The 19,903-nt window shown below is 50.9% G+C and overlaps 2 protein-coding genes across 2 annotated transcripts; both read left to right on the top strand.

Annotated features, from left to right (window-relative positions):
- Positions 1 to 517: 517 nt before the first annotated feature.
- TEKT2 (tektin 2) lies at positions 518 to 12,448 on the top strand. Its single transcript, XM_065650308.1, has 10 exons — positions 518 to 608; positions 7,992 to 8,151; positions 8,948 to 9,119; positions 9,479 to 9,604; positions 10,136 to 10,341; positions 10,432 to 10,575; positions 10,950 to 11,064; positions 11,448 to 11,555; positions 11,968 to 12,111; positions 12,360 to 12,448. Exons 1-10 carry the CDS (start codon positions 518 to 520, stop codon positions 12,441 to 12,443), a joined length of 1,350 nt encoding a protein of 449 aa, XP_065506380.1. The 3' UTR covers positions 12,444 to 12,448.
- A 1,605-nt stretch (positions 12,449 to 14,053) lies between these two features.
- ADPRS (ADP-ribosylserine hydrolase) lies at positions 14,054 to 19,153 on the top strand. Its single transcript, XM_065650695.1, has 6 exons — positions 14,054 to 14,322; positions 15,172 to 15,268; positions 16,099 to 16,306; positions 16,417 to 16,601; positions 16,692 to 16,792; positions 17,336 to 19,153. The coding sequence occupies exons 1-6, from the start codon at positions 14,070 to 14,072 to the stop codon at positions 17,626 to 17,628; spliced, it is 1,137 nt and encodes a 378-aa protein (XP_065506767.1). The 5' UTR covers positions 14,054 to 14,069; the 3' UTR covers positions 17,629 to 19,153.
- The last annotated feature ends 750 nt before the right edge of the window (positions 19,154 to 19,903 follow it).

Below are 19,903 nucleotides of genomic sequence, written 5' to 3'. Positions count from 1 at the left end.
GATAAGCAAGGAATCAAGGTTAGTTGGATATCTCGTTTTTTTTCAAAAGAGAATTAATGGTGTGAAATATCAAGTGTAACAAAGGGTGCTGTCATTTTAACTGAGATTAAATAGCCAGATATTCTTCCTTTGTTTAAAAACATATATATTTTGATGTTTGCAGTTGGGGGGTGGGGGGGTCGGGATAAATGGTACCTCATCTGTGGTGGCAGTTTCCAGTATATTTTCAGAGTATATGGATTTCTTTTATTTTTATACCTGCTCTCCTTTAAAAAGAAGAAAAAAAAAAAAAAATCTCAAATTTTATGTGCTGTTTGGGGAAATACCGAGTGGCGTCCCAGATCCCCCATCTGTATATAATCCAAAGAGGAGCGTGGGCGAAGGCTGACGGTTCTGCTCGCTTTGCAGACGTGCCGGCCTCGTTTTTATGCGTGTCTAGACCAACGGTTCCCGTCTCCTAAGACCCTGTTTGCACCGAGACCTCACTTGTCCGTAACAAGTGCCACTAATTGTCCCCATGGCGGGGAAGGAGCAGCCGCGGGCGCTCGGCCGCCCCCACCGCAGCACCGGGGCTGGCGCCGCCGCTTCTACCCCGGCAGAAACCACTGGTAGAACCAGGTGTGGAGGAAAGGCGAGTGTTTTGGTAGATGAGGCTTTAGACGTGACGTCCGCTACCGGAGTGACTGACTCCACTGCCACAGAAGTGGCTTTTAGGAGGAAAATGGGTTTCTGGAAGTTGTCGGTCAAATTATTTCAAGAGGCGATTGGTCCTGAACTATTTTCACTTCTTCGCCTACAAATTTTTGTCCTATAAAATGCTCAACATAAGATACCAGGTAGTCATCTTCTGTATAAATTCCAACTATGAATACTGGTTTTCTACTAGTCTCGAAATCCACTCTGGTTAGGTAAGGTTATGGTTGGACTTGATGATCCTGAGGGTCTCTTCCAACTAAGATGATTCTATGATTCTATGAAACTCCAAGCTCAGCCAACACTTCAAAAAGCTTTGGGGCCTTTTTTATTTTAATGCTTTCTTCGTATCTTGTCCTCTTTCGATAACTTCCCCGTTTTGTGAACCTGACTCTAAGCACTTTTGTAACCAAGGAATGAAGCGCTCAGATGATGTACGCTCTAAATTCAGTTTGCAGAGGTCGTCATTTCTAAATGGCCACGTTCTCCGGTCCGCTGGCCCTTTCCGTGCTGCGGGGTCTTGGGGCTGCTGCTGGTGGGCGAATTGGATCTAGCGAAGAACTCCGTAGGGATATCAAAGGGAAAGATTCCCGTCCGTCTTTTCTACCCAAAGACGGTACTTCAGATCGATGTGGGCTATCAGGGTATCGTTTTGTTTTCGGCACGTGTTTAAATAAAACTTCACTCGGCCAGTTCCCTCGTGGCTTTTTGTAAACCTGAAAAAATAGCGGTTAGAGCTTGAGCCGATCGATGCGTTCTGCTAGTAGAAGATTCTGTACTTTCCGTAGCTGAGGTATGAACGAGGTGGGTACAGGATCCTCCGTTTTACCTGCTTAGCAGAGTCTCACGAATCCTGATCTCTATAACACTAAACCAAAACCAGATTGTTGTCCCTGAATAGGCAAAGGTGCATTTGGAGAGGCAGGACCTGCACGGGAGAGGCTCGCGAAGGAAAATGCCGAAGCGCCAGTTTTCCAGACCATGTGCCCTGGCTGAGGTATCCTCACCTAACACGGGTAGTTAACGGAGGGTCCTGTTAAAACAAAGCAGTTCCACTGTTTAAAACTTGGAGTGATTATGATTTTTATCTTTTTTTTTTTCAAGCAAGACAGTCCTCAGAAAGTGCCTTTTTAGAAGACGGTGCTGTAGATTTTTATTTTCCAGTTGTGCGTGGCTGAAAATTTACGCTAAATTATTGAAAATGCCAAGTGTTTGACGGTATCTTTCAGGTACTTTCAAGCACCAGCTTCTCTGAGTCAGGACCAAGAATAACCAGGAGGGTGTTTCCATGTGGAGGGAGAGGCACTGAGGAGCGATCACCAAATTCGGCTGGTAGGGTCAGCTTGGGGCGAGTCGATGCGAAGAGCTAAACCGCATCGAGCGGGACTCCGGGGACGGTGTTAGTGCTGAAAGGGATTCCATCACTAGCGCAGGACGTTGTCTCATCAATGTAGCAAGATGAAGTTGGAAAAACTAAAGCTCTCTGAAGACTTAGGAGGTGAGGAGTCCTGCTGTGAGCAGAGCTCAGGCGGCTCGTGATGCGCCTGGATCCCTGGGGTTTCTGATTCCCAGCGGGGAGTTGGGGTCTGTGCAGGGGCTGTGGGTCCAGGGCGAGTTTGGCGACGTTCCTGTAGCCGGGAAAAGCCGTCGACTATTAAACACTGCACCTCAGTAACCTTGTAATGCTGCATAAAGTAATAATAATAGCAAAGTTCTGCTTTGATTACACTGTAATGTGCTCGCACATGCCTGCAAAAAACACACACTTTCATTTTTGTAACGGTCTTAATAGCAGTTGTCGGAGTTTTTATTTTACAATCAGCCTTGTCCCCAGTTGTGTTTCTGTGTATTTATTGGTAATCTGTGTGCAGCTCATGCGTCTGTGTCTCTGGTCTCTATGTTGCTTTTAACACTTATTTTTAGGCAGGAGAAGTTTCTTAATGTTTTGTTTTTCTTCTCCAACGTCAGCTTAACAAGCCACGTTTGACAGGAGACTGGATAAAACAGCTTGACAGACAGACTACTTTAATTGGTACCTTAAGTTTAAAATGAGTTTGTGTTCGTTTTATTGCTGTTCATACACTATTGGGCATTTAAGATGTAGATTAACTTGATGTCAGGATACTTTTGAATATCAGAAGCTTAAGCGCAAAACTCCTACTGTAATTGCAAGTGGTATCTTTGCAGGAATATTTGTGTGTCCAGCCTTTTTCCGGGAGCGAGCAGAGCTTTTTGACATCTATTAATTTGGACACAATCAACGAAATACAAGGGTGCAGAGTCCCAGAGTGGGGCACTGACCCCTGGTCAGAGCTGCCCTCAGCAATTCGTTGAAAGGGACGCTGTCAGATTAATGCACAATATGGCAATTAATTCACAATATGGCAATTAATGCACAATACGGCAATGGATGCACTACACGACCCCAGAGACAACTGAGTATCTTTTTGCTGTGTAGGTGTCTTCTGATTCAAGTTAAGAGAAATGAACTGATGTTTCATGTAGTTTGTTACCAACTTTTTTGTCTTACTGCAGTGCCGGATGCCACTTTGTTGGTATTTAAGCTCGCAATGATGTTAAATTATTTTATATTCCCAATTTCTTAGTGTTCTTAGGCTAGGATTTAAAAGCATTTTTTTCAGTCTAAATTCTGAGCCAAAACCATGTCTTCTATCCCTTTTACTACTAGGGTATTTTTTATCTTTTAGACTAAAAAGGGCCCAAAATCTTGCACCATCAGCTCGTTTGCAGCAATATTCTCATCGCTTCCCTCGCCTATCACCCAGTTTATTTTCTATCTGCATTTAGCTAATACTGAGATTTAGAAGGAAGCTGCTGCCTCCTCTTTCTAACTTGCATCTGCTGGTGCTCGTTTCTGTTGGGCACAGATCTCTCCTTACAAGTCTTGCCTTGGTGATGATGAACTGTAGCACACAGGGGTTTAATTCCAGTAGAAATGTTCTGTATGTTCTTGTTGGATTCATTGGAAGGTGCGTGAAAACAAACAAAAACCCCAAACCAAGCTAACAACCTAGTGCACATGGGCCGTTTTAATTCATCCTCCTTCCTGGCAAAGTTTGAGACTAAGGATTTGTTTTAATTGTCGTCCTGGGATTAATCCTAGAACCGAACTGACTCAGCCATACGTTTTATGAAGAGGAGTGGTGTAGTGGTCACTGTGCTATTAAACCAACAGCAGAAAGCTCTAAAAAATGCAAGGTGGAAACTTGTCTTTCTTTTGAAAAAGCTGAATATACTGAAAAAATCTCATGCTGCTAGAGCCTTGTGAACCTGTATCTTTGCGTCCACAGTTTACCCCACACGACTACTTCAAAAAGCTAATGCATGAGGGGAAAAGCGTTTTCCTGTATTTCTGAGTGCCTGTGGCTGCCGTATCGTCAAATCAAACTCCGCGCTTTGTATCTGAACCTTGCGGCGACCTGACTCGGTCCAAACCAGACACACGTTCCCGTAGATCGGTGCTATTTGAAATAACGGAGCCAAGGGGGTTTGTGAGCAATATCTGACCCCTCCGCAAACCACAGACGCTCGGGCAGGTTTCTGGTTGCGGTTTTCAGGCCGTCGCGGGGCTGACGTTGCTGCGGCGCCGCGGTTGCTCGGCTCTGGCTCAGCTCTCACCTACCTCCCGCTCCCTTGGCAGGATCGCTCTCCCTCCGCTCCCCGCGCAGGATTTACCGGGTTTGAGGACGCTGCAGGAGGTGAACGGGCTCTGGTACCAGGGGGGTGGAAGCAGCTGCCTGTGGAAATAAAGGAGCGGGGAGGAGCAGCTTAGGTGTCCTCAGGTGGTTTGTGTCAGACTTGAGCTCATGGAGAGCAAGCATGTGCCTTTTTCTGATCAAGAACAGAACTTGCGTCTGCATTGGTAGTACGGTCAGTGTTGTTCTTGAGCTGCTTATAGAGCTTCAAGTCCTTGGTCAGAATGGAGTCAGTTTTGCGTTGAGTTACTTAAAGTGAGCCCTGAATTATTTGTGAATTAGAGCTACTCAGAGGCGAGAAGCTTTTAAAATAAGCGCTTTCTGGAGAGTAAATGTCATCAAATAAATATACTTCCTGGTAGACTTGCAAGTTTTTTTTAAACAAAATTTAACCTTGATATGTTTCTCTAATGAGAATCATTAATTCTGCCTTTATCTGAATGTTGCCTGTCCAGTAATACCTTCGCTCTGCACTGTGCTCCTGCAGCTTTCCGCACGCCCCATCGCTCCCCCCGGTCGGCGGCTGTAGGGACACGAGGAATGTTGCCGGTGAATGTCAGGGAGCAGCGCAGAGCTCTGGGTCAGTGGGAACGTGGAGGTCGAGGACTAGACATCGCGCATAATTCTTCAAGAAATGGTTTGCCAGCAGCTGAGGGTTGGGATGTCTGCGGAAAAAATCGTGTGGTCTCTTGGGTTTGGGAAGAGTTTGCGAAGTGGTACAAGGGGAGGAAAGATCCCCCCGTGACAGCGAGGGGCTGGTGGAGACTGCGCTGCGCAAAACGGGGCACCTGGGTCCTTAGATGCTAGTTTGGGCTTAAAGCTGCTGAAAAGGTGGATTCTCAGTCAGAAATGGAAAAGTTTTCCCAATAGGTTCTATTTGATGCAGTTTTGAGATATCGATGAGTTTCCTACCCAAGAACTCGGGTACCAGCGCTGGCTCCGATGTGGGTTCCCTCGCTCACCTTGGGCGAATGATTCTGCCTCATTCTTCACCCTATCTAGGAAACGTTTGATGATTCGCCTCGCCTTACGAAAGCGCTCTCGGGTGTTCTGAGGGTGAACCATGTTGTGGAAGTGCTAAATTCTTGGTACAAACCTGTGCACCTTGCAAGTTTGCATCTTCAGTGAACACGGTTCTGTTTGGGGTCGGTCTCTGCCGTGAACCTGTGCCCGTGCGAGGCCGTTGCCATCGGTCCCGTCATGTTTACCTGTTGCTTTCTTTTAAGATAATCCATTTGTTGCAAAACAGACTGTCAGAGGGCAAGTCCATTTATTTTAAAGGTTGGGGTTTTTTTCCATTGCTGAGAATTTTAGAGGTCTTTCAAACACATTTGGCAGTTGGAAAATGAATACCTACTGTAATACTATCAAGCAGTGCAGAAAAACATGACTATATGTTTAGAGTTTAGGGCGATGCTAGCCCATAAATCGTAGGTCCACAACCCATTTAAGTACAGGTGTTCAAAAATTAGCTATTGAAATAGTTATTAATAAACTTTAATGATGCTTACACTTGCAAATCTCTTAAACGTATTCAAAACCAGTTTCTTTGATAGAAACCCGTGTCTCGCCGTTTAGTGTTCACTCAGACGTAATAGCAAAGCAATACCCACTGGAGCAATGCTCAGTTTAAAGAACCTTTGGGAGTTTTCGAAGGTTGTGATGTGCCAGCAAAGGGGAAACTCAAGCAGTGCTCTTTACCTGGCGAGGAAAACGGAATGCCCAGCAAACTCAGTGAGAGGAAGACTGCTGGAGATGAAGTTTGTCTTCTGACTTCTGGCAGCGTTGCCACGAAGAATGGCTTCTCCTGGGTACTGGGGGTTGTACACCACTTTCCTCCCGTGGCTACAGTTTTTACTTTTCTTTGGACTTGAATTCTATTCTTCATTGAAACGTTCTCATTTCTGCTCTTTACAGTGTTGAATCTAGCCCAGAGGCAACTTGTTGTTTTCCTGTAGAAAAACCTGCTTCTAGAAAGCTGCGTTTTGCGTCTGGTTTGCAGGCGGTTTTGCAAAGCTGGGCTCAGCACAGCAATAGGTTGGCAGAAGGAGGTTTTGGTCTGAAATGTTGATTTTACAGGCTCGTTGCCCAGCCCCTCCTGCCATGGCCGGTGATCCTGGTGTGCAAATCCACCGTTCACGGGCTGGGGGACACACGTGGGGCTCGCAGGGCACAGACCCCCCGTTACAGTCTTGATTCTTCCCCAGGTTGGTGAATAAATAGTGTTGTCGCTTGTCGTGGGGAAAAACCGGGTGGTTTGCATGGCTTGGAGGCGTCTGATCATAGATAACAACGTTGTCTATCAGCAGGTATTACTTTAAAGCTTTCACGGTAATTGGTAGCATTCGGTTATGAGCCAATGTGGGTATTAAAGTATCTTCAGGAGCAGGTGGCTCAGGTGGCATCATGTGTGCCATAAACATTGCTGGCGAGCAAGCCGGATTTGTTTAGGAGACTGCTGGAAGCAATGTCGTGCTTATAAATTTTGCATATTTAATACCATGTGTTTAAATTTAAGAAAAAAATGTGCTGTTTGGGTTTCCTTTTCAGAATAAAATTCTAATAAAGCGGTCCGGTGGATTGAGATTCCCTTCTGCGTGTACGTCTTTGCTTTTTCTCGTACGCCGGTACCTGCTCCCCTCCCGTTTCGGTGTTAGCGTTGTTTCAGCAGGAACCGGAATGCATCCCACCGTGAGGGTCCTGGGGGTTCTCAAAGCAAAAGGGAATTGTTTCAATAATAAAGTAGAGCCGTGACTTGAGACACTGCACAAACGCATTGTAGACGGATGGCAAACTAACTAGTAAAAGCCTTTATTTTTACTTAACCATCTTGACCATGTGTGCCTATTTGTATCGCGGATGTGGGCTGCAGCCGTGTGGGGTGGGAGGGAAACCGCGTGTCGGTGTGTTTGGAGATGTACTCACGAAGCAGAAGCCTCTTCTCCCTTTCCAGAGAAATTGTTCTTGCCAAAATTTTCTACCTGTTGCAAGAGTTGCTTTCTTTCCAGCACAGTAAAATGTCAACTTCTTTCACTGTTCCTTCCCTCTCGTAGGCATCTGTAACCTCTGTACGACTGTGTATAGTACACACAACAGTCACCAGATCTCTGCTGGCTTTAGATACCATCAAGTTGGGTGTATTGTAAACCAACCGTATTCATTTGAAAAATAAAATTTTTTTTGAAATGCAGACGGGATCGGTTTAATTCTTCTTCTATACTTTGCATCATTTTAATGTCGTCCCAAAGCCGCGTGTGTCTGCAGGAGGGGCCGGAGCTGGGGGTGTTGATGAGAAAATGGTGTCCCTGTGTCGGCCTTTTCCGTTCCCTTTGATTTTATGCCATTTAATTTAAGAAAAAAAAAAAAAAAAGGGAAATAACTTCTTGAAGTGCTCGGATGGGTGTTTAAATCCTGCGGAGCTGCCTGAGCCGCCCTGGTGTCCGCGGGTCACAGCGGGCTGGGGGGTTGTGGCACTGCTGGGGTGACACCGGGAGGACACCCCGGCGCTCGGGGTTCACTGGTTATTCTGTTGGGTTATTTAATAATAATAACAACGGGGTTTGGCGTTGCCTCGCGGTGCAGCTGTCACGAATAACCGCAACGAAAGGACACGAGCTGTGTTGTGGCCCCCCCCGCGCCGCCCGGGCCACGCCCGCACCGGGGCCTCGAACCGGCGGCTGGCAACGGCGCCGCGTGTGCCTGGCAACGGGCCTGGCGAGCGGGACCCGACCGGGGCCTGGCGGTGAGCGGAGCGGGGCCTGGCGGGGAGGGGAGCGGGAGCAGGGCCGGCCCGAGGAGCGGGCCGGGCTGAGGATGGGCCCTGGGGCCAAAGGCTGAGCCCCTTCCCCTCTGCCCTGCAGCCCCTTCCCCTCTGCCCTGCAGCCCCTTCCCCTCTGCCCTGCAGCCCCTTCCCTGTTCCCCTCTGCTTTGCAGCCCCTTCCCTGTTCCCCTCTGCTTTGCAGCCCCTTCCCCTCTGCCCTGCAGCCCCTTCCCCTCTGCCCTGCAGCCCCTTCCCTGCTCCCCTCTGCCCTGCAGCCCCTTCCCTGCTCCCCTCTGCCCTGCAGTCTCTTCCCCGCTGCCCTGCAGCCCCTCGTCCCTTCTTTCCCCACTCTACCTGGCCAGGGGGTTTGGGGACCCGCAGTCTCCTCAGGAGCTGCTCTGATCCCGGCAAGTGGTCTCTGCGATTCCGGCCGGTTTTGCTGGGTAACAAGCGAAGTGGCTGTGAACAGGGCTGTTCCTGCAAAGCCTTCGAGTCCCCTGGGGCTGCAACCCTGGGCTGAGCCCACGCGGCTGTAACAAAAGCAGAATCGGTAATGTAAGCAGCCATTTCGTCCCAGCTCAATAAACGCCGTGTGGGAGGTGGTGCTGTGAGCGGATCCTGGTGTCTCAGCGGGCAGCACCGTTCCCCAGGGACAGACAGATGGCAGGTCAGAGCTTGCTGCTGCTTTTCTCTCGAAGAGCTTTCCAGTTTGTGGATGCATCTCCCATTTCTGGTGTATTTCCATGAATAAACGCTAAAATCTCCTGCTCCCTTTCAGTCACCCGTTTAGCGAGATGGCCACGCTGAGCGTAAAGCCGGGACAGCGGTTCACCTTGCCAGACTGGCACACCAACTCGGACTTTATCTCTGCTGATGCTGAACGCCAGCGTTCGACTTCCCACCAAGTCCGGCAGGAAGGCCGAGCTCTCCGCAACGAAACCAACAACCAGGTGGGGCTCCTGGCAGCGTGGCTGCTCCCAGGACTGTCAGAGAAGAGGGCTGAGGAGTACGGGAGGGCGTCTAGATCTGGGTGTCTGGATGAGGGAACAGGGGAAGGTTTTACCTCTACAGACCCTGCTAAATATGTACATTTACTTCCTGTAAACCCACGTGCATGTGTGTGCTGTCAGGTAATCCCTGCATCTCTTTCAGCTTGTATTGTTTTCCACGCTCTCCGTTTGTGTAGATGACTGTTAGACCAAATGGCAACGTGTTGTGCTCAGTCAATCCTGAAAGCAGGAAGAGGCCTCAGCAAGATTCACAACTGCCATTTAAAAAAAGAGTAATGGCGTTTGTCCTCTAATTCCAGGCAAAATGGGATGAGCACGACAACCGAACCCGCCTGGCTGAACGTATCAGCAGCGTGAACAGATGGAAGGAGACTCTGGACAAATGCCTCACAGACATAGATGCAGAAATCGAGGCCTTAGCCAAAGTATGTTGGGAAGGCAGATGGCTGGAAATCAACTTACACTCTCAACGTGGGATGTTAAATAGTTGAGGCTTGTCTTCTGCAGTGGACAAGCCCATCTGGAGTTTAAGGGGGGATTATCACAGGGGTGCTGGGATCCACACCTGGTGGAACAACTTCCTCGGAAAGCGGCTACTGTGTTCTTGGCTGAGCCAAGCCGTGGGATGGAGCTGCACACTGCATGCTCATGTTTGGGGTTTGGGTTGTGGTTGGTTGGGGTTTTTTAAAGCTTTGAATGACTATGAGAAGTATGTTAATGCCATCATTCAAAAAGGTTTGATTTTAAGTAGAGAATAGTAGTAGGGTGGTGTCTCTTTGGCTCTTTTAGTTCTAAACCCAGAGGCTGCTGCTCTCTCACAATTTTCATTCCAGACTTGCTAAAAGGCTCCAGAACTGCCAGAACAGGCAGTGCGAGGCCCTCTTAGCAAGGGTATTGGTGGGTTCCCCTTCCATCCCTGAAGGAGACCCCCACACACACCTGGCTTATTCCTGCAGGTGAAGGAAGCAGCAGAACGCGCCCTCCAAGCAAAGAACTTGTCTTTGGACGTTGCCATTGAGTGCCTGACGCTCCGCGAGAGCCGCCGCGCCATCGACGTGGTGCGGGACCACGTGGAGGAGGAGCTGCACAAGGAGGTGAAGCTGATAGAGAAAGCCAAGAGAGAGCTGCAGGAGAGAGTGGACGAAGCCTTTGAACAGCTGTGGTGAGGCGGACGGCTGAGGGGGTGATGAAAGCTGTGGGAATTGGGAGCTGCCTCTGCCCTCCCCGCTGACCCCAGCCCTGCGTTCCGCAGCCTCTTGCAGGAAGCTCGCCAGCAGCTGAGCTTCGACCACCGCTGCAAGATGGAAGCGCTGGAAATAGATCGCGTGTGCTTATCCCTCAACGTGGACTCTCCCAACATCTCCTACAAGGTCAACCCAACACGCGTCCCAGACGGGTAAGGAAACAACCTGCCTTTGCGTGGCCCAATCCGTGCTGGTGCTTGAAAGCACCCTGGGATGCTTTTTCCTTATGTGCTGCATCCCGGCTCGATGGGAATTGGCTGCTGGGATTTGTGGTGGCTCTGGAATTGTAAAGCCACAGACTTTTGGGAGGTATCTAAACTGTCAGCACGAAGACAGAGGAGCTGGCTGCCCGGCCGCCCTCGTGCTTGGCCATGGGGCGGCAGCTCCAGCTGGTGCAGTGAGATCAGGCAGGATGTGACCTCCAGAATTCCTGAACTGCACAAAGCCTTGGCCTGCAGCAGGTGGTTTATTATGAGCTGTCTTGCAAACACGCGACTTATTTTCATAACTGCTAATTTGTTCACAGAACAACTGGACTTGATGGGTGGGAACAGAACAGCCAAGGCAACAAGGAGAATGCTGAGGCAGAAATGAAAGCCTCGACTAAGCTCCGAGAAGAAACCGTGCTCACCATTGCGCAGGTAAATCCCTCCTTTGGCTGCAAATCGGTGCTGGGGAAGTTCTGATCCAGCGTGGGAGAAGGGGCTGGCACGTGCTGTGGCCGGGGAAGGGAGTTTTGGAACAGCCAGAATTGGCTCATGGGCCTCTCGAGAGCAGCTGCTGTCGTGTTTTGAAAGAGGAGCTGGATTGTGCTGCAGAGTTGCAGCAGTCTCAGCAGCCTGGAAGACACGAACCTGCCTGTCGTTCCCTGCCACACGTGTGGCAGCAGCCAGAACCCAGCTGGGTTTGCTCGTAGGCTTGTCCCAGCCTTGCGGGAGGTTGTCCCCTGCGATGGTCGTGTTGGCAGCTGCTGGGAGGGAGACACATTCTAGGGGTGTGTGACTGGAGCCTGTTCTCTCCTCAGACAAACAACGCGCTGGAGGCTCAGCGTGTAGCGACAGAGTTTGCTTTCCGCAAGAGGATTAGAGACCTGGAAAGAGCCTATGATGAGCTGAAATGGCAGGAGCAGAATGTAAATGTTGCTTCTTCTGTTTTCAACCACAACCTCGGGTGGGAATTGAATCCAGAGGGCTGGTTCTTATGTGGAAGGCTGCCTGACCTGAGCGTGGTTTCCCCATGTCATGTGGCATATGTATGATCCCTGCAACGTCCAGTCTCCTTCTGGCATCACAGTTGCTGTTCTGGCATTTCCCAGCAGCAGTGCCAGGTTTTGGCCTTTTTATTTCACCCCTGGTCTCAACTGCTGTGACCACAAAACAGCAGCAGTCCGTCTGAAAAGCCCGATTCACAAGCAGAGGGTTCAGTACTCAGAAACCCAGCAGCCCTTGTTTGAAATCCACTCCCAGCCCAGCAAAAGCCCGGGACATGCGAGGCTGTTCCAGCTGTGCCTCTGGCTGTCCCTCCTGATACATCTTTGTCCTTAGACCTTGGAGGAGATTGCTGAGATGGAGGAGGATATCCGGCGCTTGGAGGAAGATCTTCGAAGGAAAATGCAGGATCTGAAGGTGGCACACACCCGCCTGGAGACCCGCACGTATCGGCCCAACGTGGAGCTCTGTCGCGATCAGGTACCAACCTCGCCTGGCGCTCCCTGCCAGAAACCGACCGGGATGGGGCCGCCTGTGGGTCTGAAAAACGGGGCTGCACTTCAGAGACCGTTCCGGAGGGGCTGGGCGATGGATCCTGCAGTCACGTAGCAAAGCAAGGAAAGAAATGTCATAGCTAGGCTAGAAGGGGAACGAGAAAACCGCAGGCCTTTGTAAAGCAGCACTTGAGCTCTGTTAACTGCTGCGCCTCCTCCCTCCCCACCTCGCAGGTCCAGTACGGGCTGACAGACGAGGTCCATCAGCTGGAAGCAACCATCCGTGCGCTCAAAGAGAAGCTGGCAGAGGCACAGTAAGTCTCCGGTGCTCTATGTGCGGCTCTGGGCCTGGCACACTTCCAGAAGCTGCATTTTGGAGCTTGTGTCCACTCAGATCGCGAGTGGAAATAGTTTTTGGGCTCGGTGGGGAGCAGGGTGCAGGCAAGGGACGAGAGCTCTGGGTGCTGGGAGGGTGAGCGGGGTTCCCACGGTCCCTGCGGGACTCTGACCTCAACCAGCTGCAGACACTGTGAAAAAAGGGTGAAAAGTAAAGGAAGAAGCAGAAGGGCTGGCGCGGGCTCCCAGGGCAGACATCGCTGCGCTCAGGAGCAGCGCGTGGGTGCGTTATTCGCAGCCCGAACCACCCTGCTGCTGTGCACCAAGAAACACCCCATGCGTTTGTTCTTCGTACAAACGCTGCACAGATATTTCTGCTGCCAGAAAGTGGGAAGCTGTGTGTTTCCTGTCCAACGCGGGACGCGAATGCAGCGCTTGAACCCAACTCCTCGCTTCTGCTCGTTCCCAGGGATGCCCTGAGCGCTCTTTACAGACAACTTCACCGCATCCAGACCGATATGGGCTACAAAGCCAACTCCCTGGTGCTGGACAACAAGTGCATGGACAGCCGGAGAAAACTCGGCGTCCCCGCCGAGAAATTTGTGCCGGAGGTCGACACTTTCAACCGGACCACGAACCGCCCGCCCTCCCCGCTGACGAACGGGCAGCTGGAGCTGGCTTAGCGCGCCGGGAGCGTTGTGCAACGAGTCACGCCGAGGGGAAAGCCACCAGTGACTCAGTTCCGCAGCGAGGAACGCCGACATCTGTGTTGTGTTAGGATAATGTAATTCTCCTCCCTCCTCCTGGCTTGTTATATAACTGTCTGTCCCCCCCCGGTATGATGTTTATTGCCTCTTGCACTCCAAGGAGCATTATAAACAATAAAAGAGTCTGTCCCCAAGAGCAGTTGTCATCTGACGAGTGTCGGGAGCATTTTGTGGTGATTGAATCCATCTGGGGTCCTTTAGCGTTTTTAAATCCTTTAGAAGTGCAAGGCTGCGCTCTGAAAAGGGGCTGTGTAATGGTGGCAGCAGGCCAGATCTGCTCCGTGGGCGCAGCGACTCAAATCTGCTCGCTTTAATGATTAAACTAAAGTTTGGGTTGGGGTTTCCCCTCGCCTGCTAGCCCGGCGGAGCTGACGCAGCTACAAAGAGCGGGAGCTGGAGCCCGTTCTGGCTCTTGTGGCCACAGACTTGTTAAAATTCAATTGCAGCGTTTGCATTCTGCCGTGGATTTATTGTTTCTATTCCGGGCGCGCTCTGGAGTCCTTGCAGAAACTGGATTATTGCACGTGCGGTAGGACCCTCCGAGGTGGGAAAATGATGCTCAGCAACCACCCCAGTGGAAAGCAGCCTGGATTTGCCTCCTGGCTCTCCGATTAAATTTTTATCGTGAGAAACCGAAGAGGGGGAAAAAAAAAAAAAAGAGAAAAGGCAACTTTCGCTTCCTGTAAGTAGGAAAATAAAGCAACAGGCTCTGAGCAGCTTTTTTCTGCCCCCGCCGCTCTCCGCCGGGCCGCCAGGGGGCGGTGTCGCTGCCGGTGTCGGCGCTGCCGGGGACAGCGCCCCCTGGCGGCCCGGCGGAGAGCGGCGGCGGCTCGGGGACAAGATGGCGGCGGCCGCGGGGTCGGGCTCCGGCTCCGGCTCCGGCTCCGGTGCGGGGCGGGCAGCGGCGCGGGCTCGGCCGGGACCGGCTCGCTTCCGGGGCTGTCTGGCCGGAGCGTTGTTGGGTGACTGTCTGGGCGCCGTGTTCGAAGGCAGGAGCGTCGTGAAGCTGCCCGATCTGCTGAGCTTCCTCCGGGGCCTGGAGCCGGCGGCCGGGCCGCCTGAGGAGGGAGAAGCGGCCGGCAGCGCCCGCAGAGGTGGGCGGGAACGCGGGGAGCGGGACGGGGGTCGGGCCCGGAGCACACCCCCCTCCCCGCACCCACCGCCTCCCAAACCCCCCCAGCTTCGGCCCCAGCACCCCCAGGATCGGGCTTTGGGGTGCGCGTCCCCCCTGTCCCCGCTGCCCCAGGCCTGGGTTCCCCCGTCCTGCCCCTCACCTCGGCCGGGGCACCTCCCCGGGGACACCCGGGCCTGCTCCCAGCCCCGCTGTGCTGTGTCCCCTTCGCTGGGGCTTTGTCACCCCCAGCTCTGGCTCCCCAGGGCTGTTCCTGTTCCTCAAGTGCATGTGGAAGGACGTGGGTCGCTGCGCTCGAGCACGGGGTGTCAGCGACCTACCAAAAATAGATAAGGAGTGCAGTAAAAGAAGCACGAGAATGGTTATTTAACTCATGGCAAGCGATGATGCGTTTGTATTGGGGTTCTGAGCTGTGCAGCGAGCCGTGTACACCCTCCTAGTAGGATCTTAAAGGCACTTGATTTTGTTGTGATCTTGCCTAGAAATGCGACTGTGCTTTCTGTTCTCAGCTTGTTGAGAAAGAGGCTTGTCTTGTCCACGTGTGTGTCTGGATATCAAACATTTTGGCTCGGCTCGTGTTAGTCTTGAAACATTTTCTGTCCCATTCTTGCTATGGGTGCATCTCTTGCTCTGCGCCTTCTTACTCTGATGAGCGCGGCCAGCGATGAGCTCAAAGTGCTGGGGAACTTCTGGTCGTGTTTTAGCTCCAGTCGTACAGATCATTAGGCCTCGGGGAGCAGGGAAGTGCTGACAGTGGGGGAGGAGGGTTTGTCCCTGGATGGTCACGTTATGTTTTGACCTGCTGTTGTAGAAACGCTGTCGTACACGGATGACACGGCCATGAGCAGGTCGGTGGTGCAGTCCCTGCTGGCCAAGCGGGAGTTCGATGAAGTCGATATGGCCAAGAGGTAAGGACGGCAACCAGGGCGTTGGTCTTTGCTAGTGAAGGCAAAACTTTATTAAGATTAAGCATTCGCTGTTATTTTTTGTGAAAGGGAACAGGGGCTAAGGCAGAGTCATTGTTTAATTATGGAGGAGAAGAAATCAGAACAGCGCTGGCTAATCCTGTAATTTGTTGTGTGCTTTGCACTGTCCAGGAACACGCAGCAGTATTAGCTCTGGTGTGGGTGCAGGGTCTGCTCTAAAATGAAGCAGGATGGGACATGCTGTGTTGCAGCTGTGTACGTATATTCCCCTTTGAGGAAGACAGTGCTTAGACATTCCAGAAGCCTTTCCTTTCATGTTTATTTGTTGCTATTTGTGTTTGTATCTCCCTTAATTTGGTTAGTGAACTTTAGTGAGGTCAGCTTCAGTTTGTTTATGATCCATTTCCCTTTGGAATCCACAGCCCTGGTAGCATTTGGTTCCACTTAAGGGAGAACATTTTTTTGTTTAGAAAACTCTTCCATTGAACTTGAACAAAAGACTTTCTTTGTGGCTGTGACCCACAGAAATGTTTCCAGTTTGCTTCTATTTCAAGACGAAGTTCAGAGGGAAGTGAGTGGGTTGAGAAAGGTGATGTTTATCCACCCTTTCCTCTCTTCACACCAATTTTTAGGAGTTGGATTCTTTCCCTACAGAACTGAATCACTAGAACCCTGCCTGTCCCTGGATTACCCATGTGTTACTGACTCACTTTCTCCAGTTGCTTTATAAAACCTCTACAAACGGCAGTAACAGACCAAACATCCCCCGGATTTGTTCTCACCCGCGTAACTGCTGCTCTTGCCCGCGCCAGGTTTGCTGAGGAGTACAAGAAGGAGCCCAACAGGGGCTATGGGATGGCTGTCGTCAACGTCTTCAAGAAGCTCCTGAGCCCCAAGTGCAACGATGTGTTTGAACCAGCAAGAGCCCAGTTTAACGGGAAAGGCTCCTACGGCAATGGCGGTGCCATGAGGGTGGCAGGCGTCTCACTGGCCTATTCTGACGTGCAGGATGTTAAGAAGGTACCGTCCTCAGCTCCTCTGGGCACCACAGCTCCAGGAGTCCCTGCTGTCGGGCCAGTCTCGCCCCAAGCTCTCCGGCAGGTTTCCTAACGCTGTGTTTTCATCGTCAGTTTGCGAAGCTGAGTGCTGAGTTAACCCACGCCAACTCCCTGGGCTACAACGGGGCCATCCTGCAGGCGCTGGCCGTGCATCTGGCCCTGCAGGGAGGGCTCAGCAAGGAGACCTTCCTGGAGCAGCTCATCGGCCACATGGAAGATGTAGAGGCAGATGATAAGTCTCTTACTGATGCCCGAGCGTAAGTAGATGTGAGGAGCACTAATTCTGCCATGTACAGTTTATTTGGGCTCTTTGCATTATCTCTTCTTCATTTTGCTCTCATTTCTAGGCTGGGATTTGAGGATTTACCATTTTCAAGGCGTCTGAAGAAAATAAAGGAATTTTTGGAGCTCAGCAGTGTTCCCAAAGCGGATGTATTGTTTGAACTAGGTAAGTACCTTTCTTACTACAAGTATTAGGAAAGAACTGGACGCAGGACTAACTCAGCAAGCCTGGTTCATGTGTCCTCCCCCAGACTGCCACTTCGGCCCCTGCCGCCTGTCAGGCACAGAATGTTCTGGAAAGGCTGTGCTCACCAGTCAGTAATTCTCTGAATCTTGACACAGTGACTCCCTCTCTGTATGGGTGGGGAAAAAAATATCTGACTAAGAAAAATGATAATGCGTAACATTTCTTAATATTCTGAGATCTGTTGTCTTAACGGCTGCCAGATCTGTGTGTTGGGTGGGCATGGGTGCGTGGGCATTGCCAGACTGTACTGGTGTAGCTGGGAGTCAGTCTCCAGGGTGCGAGGAGTACGGGGGAGATTCCTCTTCTGAGATGCAGACGTTTGCACCTTGTTGTGATCGAATCAGCGATACTGGTGTTGGAAGTAACTGGCCATCAGAGGCTGCAGTTAGGAGGGAAAAAGTGCTTCTGCGGGAGGGCAGAACTGAGCGTCCTGCGGCGCTGAAGGTGATGGTTCTGTTACAGGCAACGGCATCGCTGCTCTGCGCTCTGTCCCTACTGCCATCTACTCCTTCCTGCGCTGCATGGATGCTGACCCAGACATTCCTGAGCACTACAACAACCTGCAGAGGACCATCATCTACTGCATCTCTCTGGGTGGAGACACAGACACCATCGCTACCATGGCGGGAGCCATTGCAGGGGCTTATTACGGGGAGGAACAGGTACCCGCAAGTTGGGAGCAGAGCTGTGAAGCGTTTCAAGAGACGCAGAAGCTGGCGAATAGCTTGTATGAACTCTACTGCCAGCGGCTCTGAGCTCCGAGAGAGCGTTTGCTGAAGGCGAGGCGGGCGGTCACCTCTGCCGGGAAATGCTGGTGGATCTGCACCCTCGGCAGACGCCTGGAGCTGCGGGTTGAGGCTGGGCGCACGAGACGGTTTGGAGGACGGGGAACATCCCTTCAGTTCGGGTTCAGCGGGGAAGTGACTCCATGTGGGAGCATGGACAGTGGGTGCGTCTCCTCTGAAGCGTGCAGGAGTGTCGAGTTTTTCATAAGATTCTGCTTCTTGCTTTGTCCACCATTGTGCCATTTGGTCATTGCAGTTACTCGGTGCGTGTCTGAATCCACTGACTTTCTTGCTGTTTTCCTCCACTCCCGTGTGCCCTGGCCTTTGTTTTGGTTGTTAGTGACCTGTCCTGCAGTGCTTTGAGAGGCTCTGCACCCCTCTGAGAACACCAGGTCACCCTGTGCTGAACGGGAGCCACCGGAGAGGACCCTGGCACCGTCCTGATCTGCTGCATTTCGTGTTCCCTTACGTAGCTGGTGTTCACCATGCTGCAGCTACTCCTTTGTTCCTAATCTGAGCATCCTGCGGGTTTAATCCTGTCCTGTGTCCATCCAGAGCACCAAGTGAGATTGTTGTTTGAATCTGTGAGTGGAGGTAGTTGTGAAACTTGAGTGTTACACAAGGATTGAATTCCTGGTTCTGCGGCACTCAGTGACAAAAATCACTGCAGCGGGATGAGGAGTTCTTTCTCATGGTTTTAAAACTGTACTTGGTAAGAATCATCTGAAAATAAAGGGGAAGGTGGGTTAACTGGAGAAGAATTTATCAGGGTTTAAAAGAATTTGTGCGTTGGAAGCTGGTACTGGTGGACAGGAATATTCTAGCAAAGCCGTGTTGTTCCAGAGGTTCAAGTTTAAAACCTTTGCCCAATGGAGCTGGTCAAAAAGAGAGCAGCAGCTTGGGTATGGCACGTCTAAAAAGGGTTAAAAGCTTTGTAATAATTGAAAACAGAAAGAGGCAAGCAGTCATCATGTGGAATTGTTTATAAATTTGAATGTGACAATGTAGTTCTCTATAATCTCTTGTATTTCCTGTGACACTGGGACGTGACCGTTCTGCTCAGAGCTCGCTCCCTGTTGGTGTCGGCACGTGATGGTTCTGTGCACACCTGGAAAATCTGGCTGCGATGGGTTGGTCCAGTTTTTCCTGGAGTGCCAGTCTTCTGTGTGATGCTTTAATGGGTTTTCCTTGTATAAATGGATTCTTGTCCTGAGAACACGTGGAATTTTGGTCTATCATATATTTATGTATTGTGCTGCAGATCCGAGATGTAGAATGTTGGGTTTTTCACATTATTCTGCCAGAGGTGTGAACAAATTGACTGAATTATTTAAAAGAAGGTATTTTCCTTTTAAAGCAGCTTCATAATTTTAAAAGTTTGGAACTCATGAAGAGCAGAAGAGCTCATTTTAGGCCAGAATTTAAATGTATACTGAAACATTTAGCTCTGATGTCATTGGAAAGAAATAAAATCACTTAGTTATCTTTGTTAATTAGCCACTGCTCGTGTCTTTTCATTCAAGCTGTATACTAAAGGAGTTGTTTGAAAACCTCTCGGCTGTTTCTCTCCATGCTTCACTTCAAGACTCGACCTGAAACTAGCGGCTTCTCAAAATCTTTCTCTAGAAAGCAGAGTGGAAGCTGTTGGATGCTGGTTGGAGATGTCTTGCTTGTAGCCGAGACTCGTGCATCATTTGGGGTGAGTTTTAGCGCTGGAAACGTGCTATGAATCTCCGGTGGCCGCTCTTGCCCGTGAGCAGCGCAGGGCGGCTGCAGTTTGGACAATAAAAGCTCAGGAGTGGTTCTCGTCACCAGCTGGCGAGTCGGCAGCAGCGATCGCGTGTGTGGCAGGAACGTTGCTGGCATCACAGCGAGGAGCAGCGCGGAGGGAGCTCGGTCGCGCAGAGTGTGCTGGGTGCCCCGCGAGCGCAGCAGGAGAATCGTCCGCTCTTCACCCTCAGCTCTGCAAGGAGCCTGCCTGTGTGGCAAGCAGGCTGCTCTGGAACACCTCCCATCTCCTCTTCAGGTGAGAAAACTCATCTTCCCGTCTTGATTCTTTTTACTCTCAGCCTCTGAGGGTGATGTGCTGCCCGGTGATTCACCATTGCCGTGTGCCGCGGAGCTGACGGCTTTTGCCGCTCAGGATGGAAGGTTGGCTGTAGGCGAGGTTGTGTAACGTAGCAAAAAAACTGCGATGGAAAAAACACAGAAGGGAAAGGGAATCCCCAACACTTGGACTTAAATT

This window comes from Caloenas nicobarica, chromosome 23 (genome assembly GCF_036013445.1).
Source record: "Caloenas nicobarica isolate bCalNic1 chromosome 23, bCalNic1.hap1, whole genome shotgun sequence".
NCBI lineage: Eukaryota > Metazoa > Chordata > Aves > Columbiformes > Columbidae > Caloenas > Caloenas nicobarica.
The sequence above is the reverse complement of the archived record's forward strand: the minus strand, read 5'-3'. Positions and strand labels throughout refer to the sequence as shown.

Excerpts from the sequence above, each read along its gene's own strand:
- TEKT2 (XM_065650308.1), top strand. The coding sequence starts at position 518 with ATGGCGGGGAAGGAGCAGCCGCGGGCGCTCGGCCGCCCCCACCGCAGC. Across the intron at positions 11,065-11,447 it reads CCGTGCTCACCATTGCGCAG|ACAAACAACGCGCTGGAGGC; the intron begins GTAAATCCCTCC and ends TTCTCTCCTCAG. Across the intron at positions 12,112-12,359 it reads TGGAGCTCTGTCGCGATCAG|GTCCAGTACGGGCTGACAGA; the intron begins GTACCAACCTCG and ends CCCACCTCGCAG.
- ADPRS (XM_065650695.1), top strand. The coding sequence starts at position 14,070 with ATGGCGGCGGCCGCGGGGTCGGGCTCCGGCTCCGGCTCCGGCTCCGGT. Across the intron at positions 16,307-16,416 it reads ACGTGCAGGATGTTAAGAAG|TTTGCGAAGCTGAGTGCTGA; the intron begins GTACCGTCCTCA and ends TTTCATCGTCAG. Across the intron at positions 16,793-17,335 it reads GGATGTATTGTTTGAACTAG|GCAACGGCATCGCTGCTCTG; the intron begins GTAAGTACCTTT and ends GTTCTGTTACAG.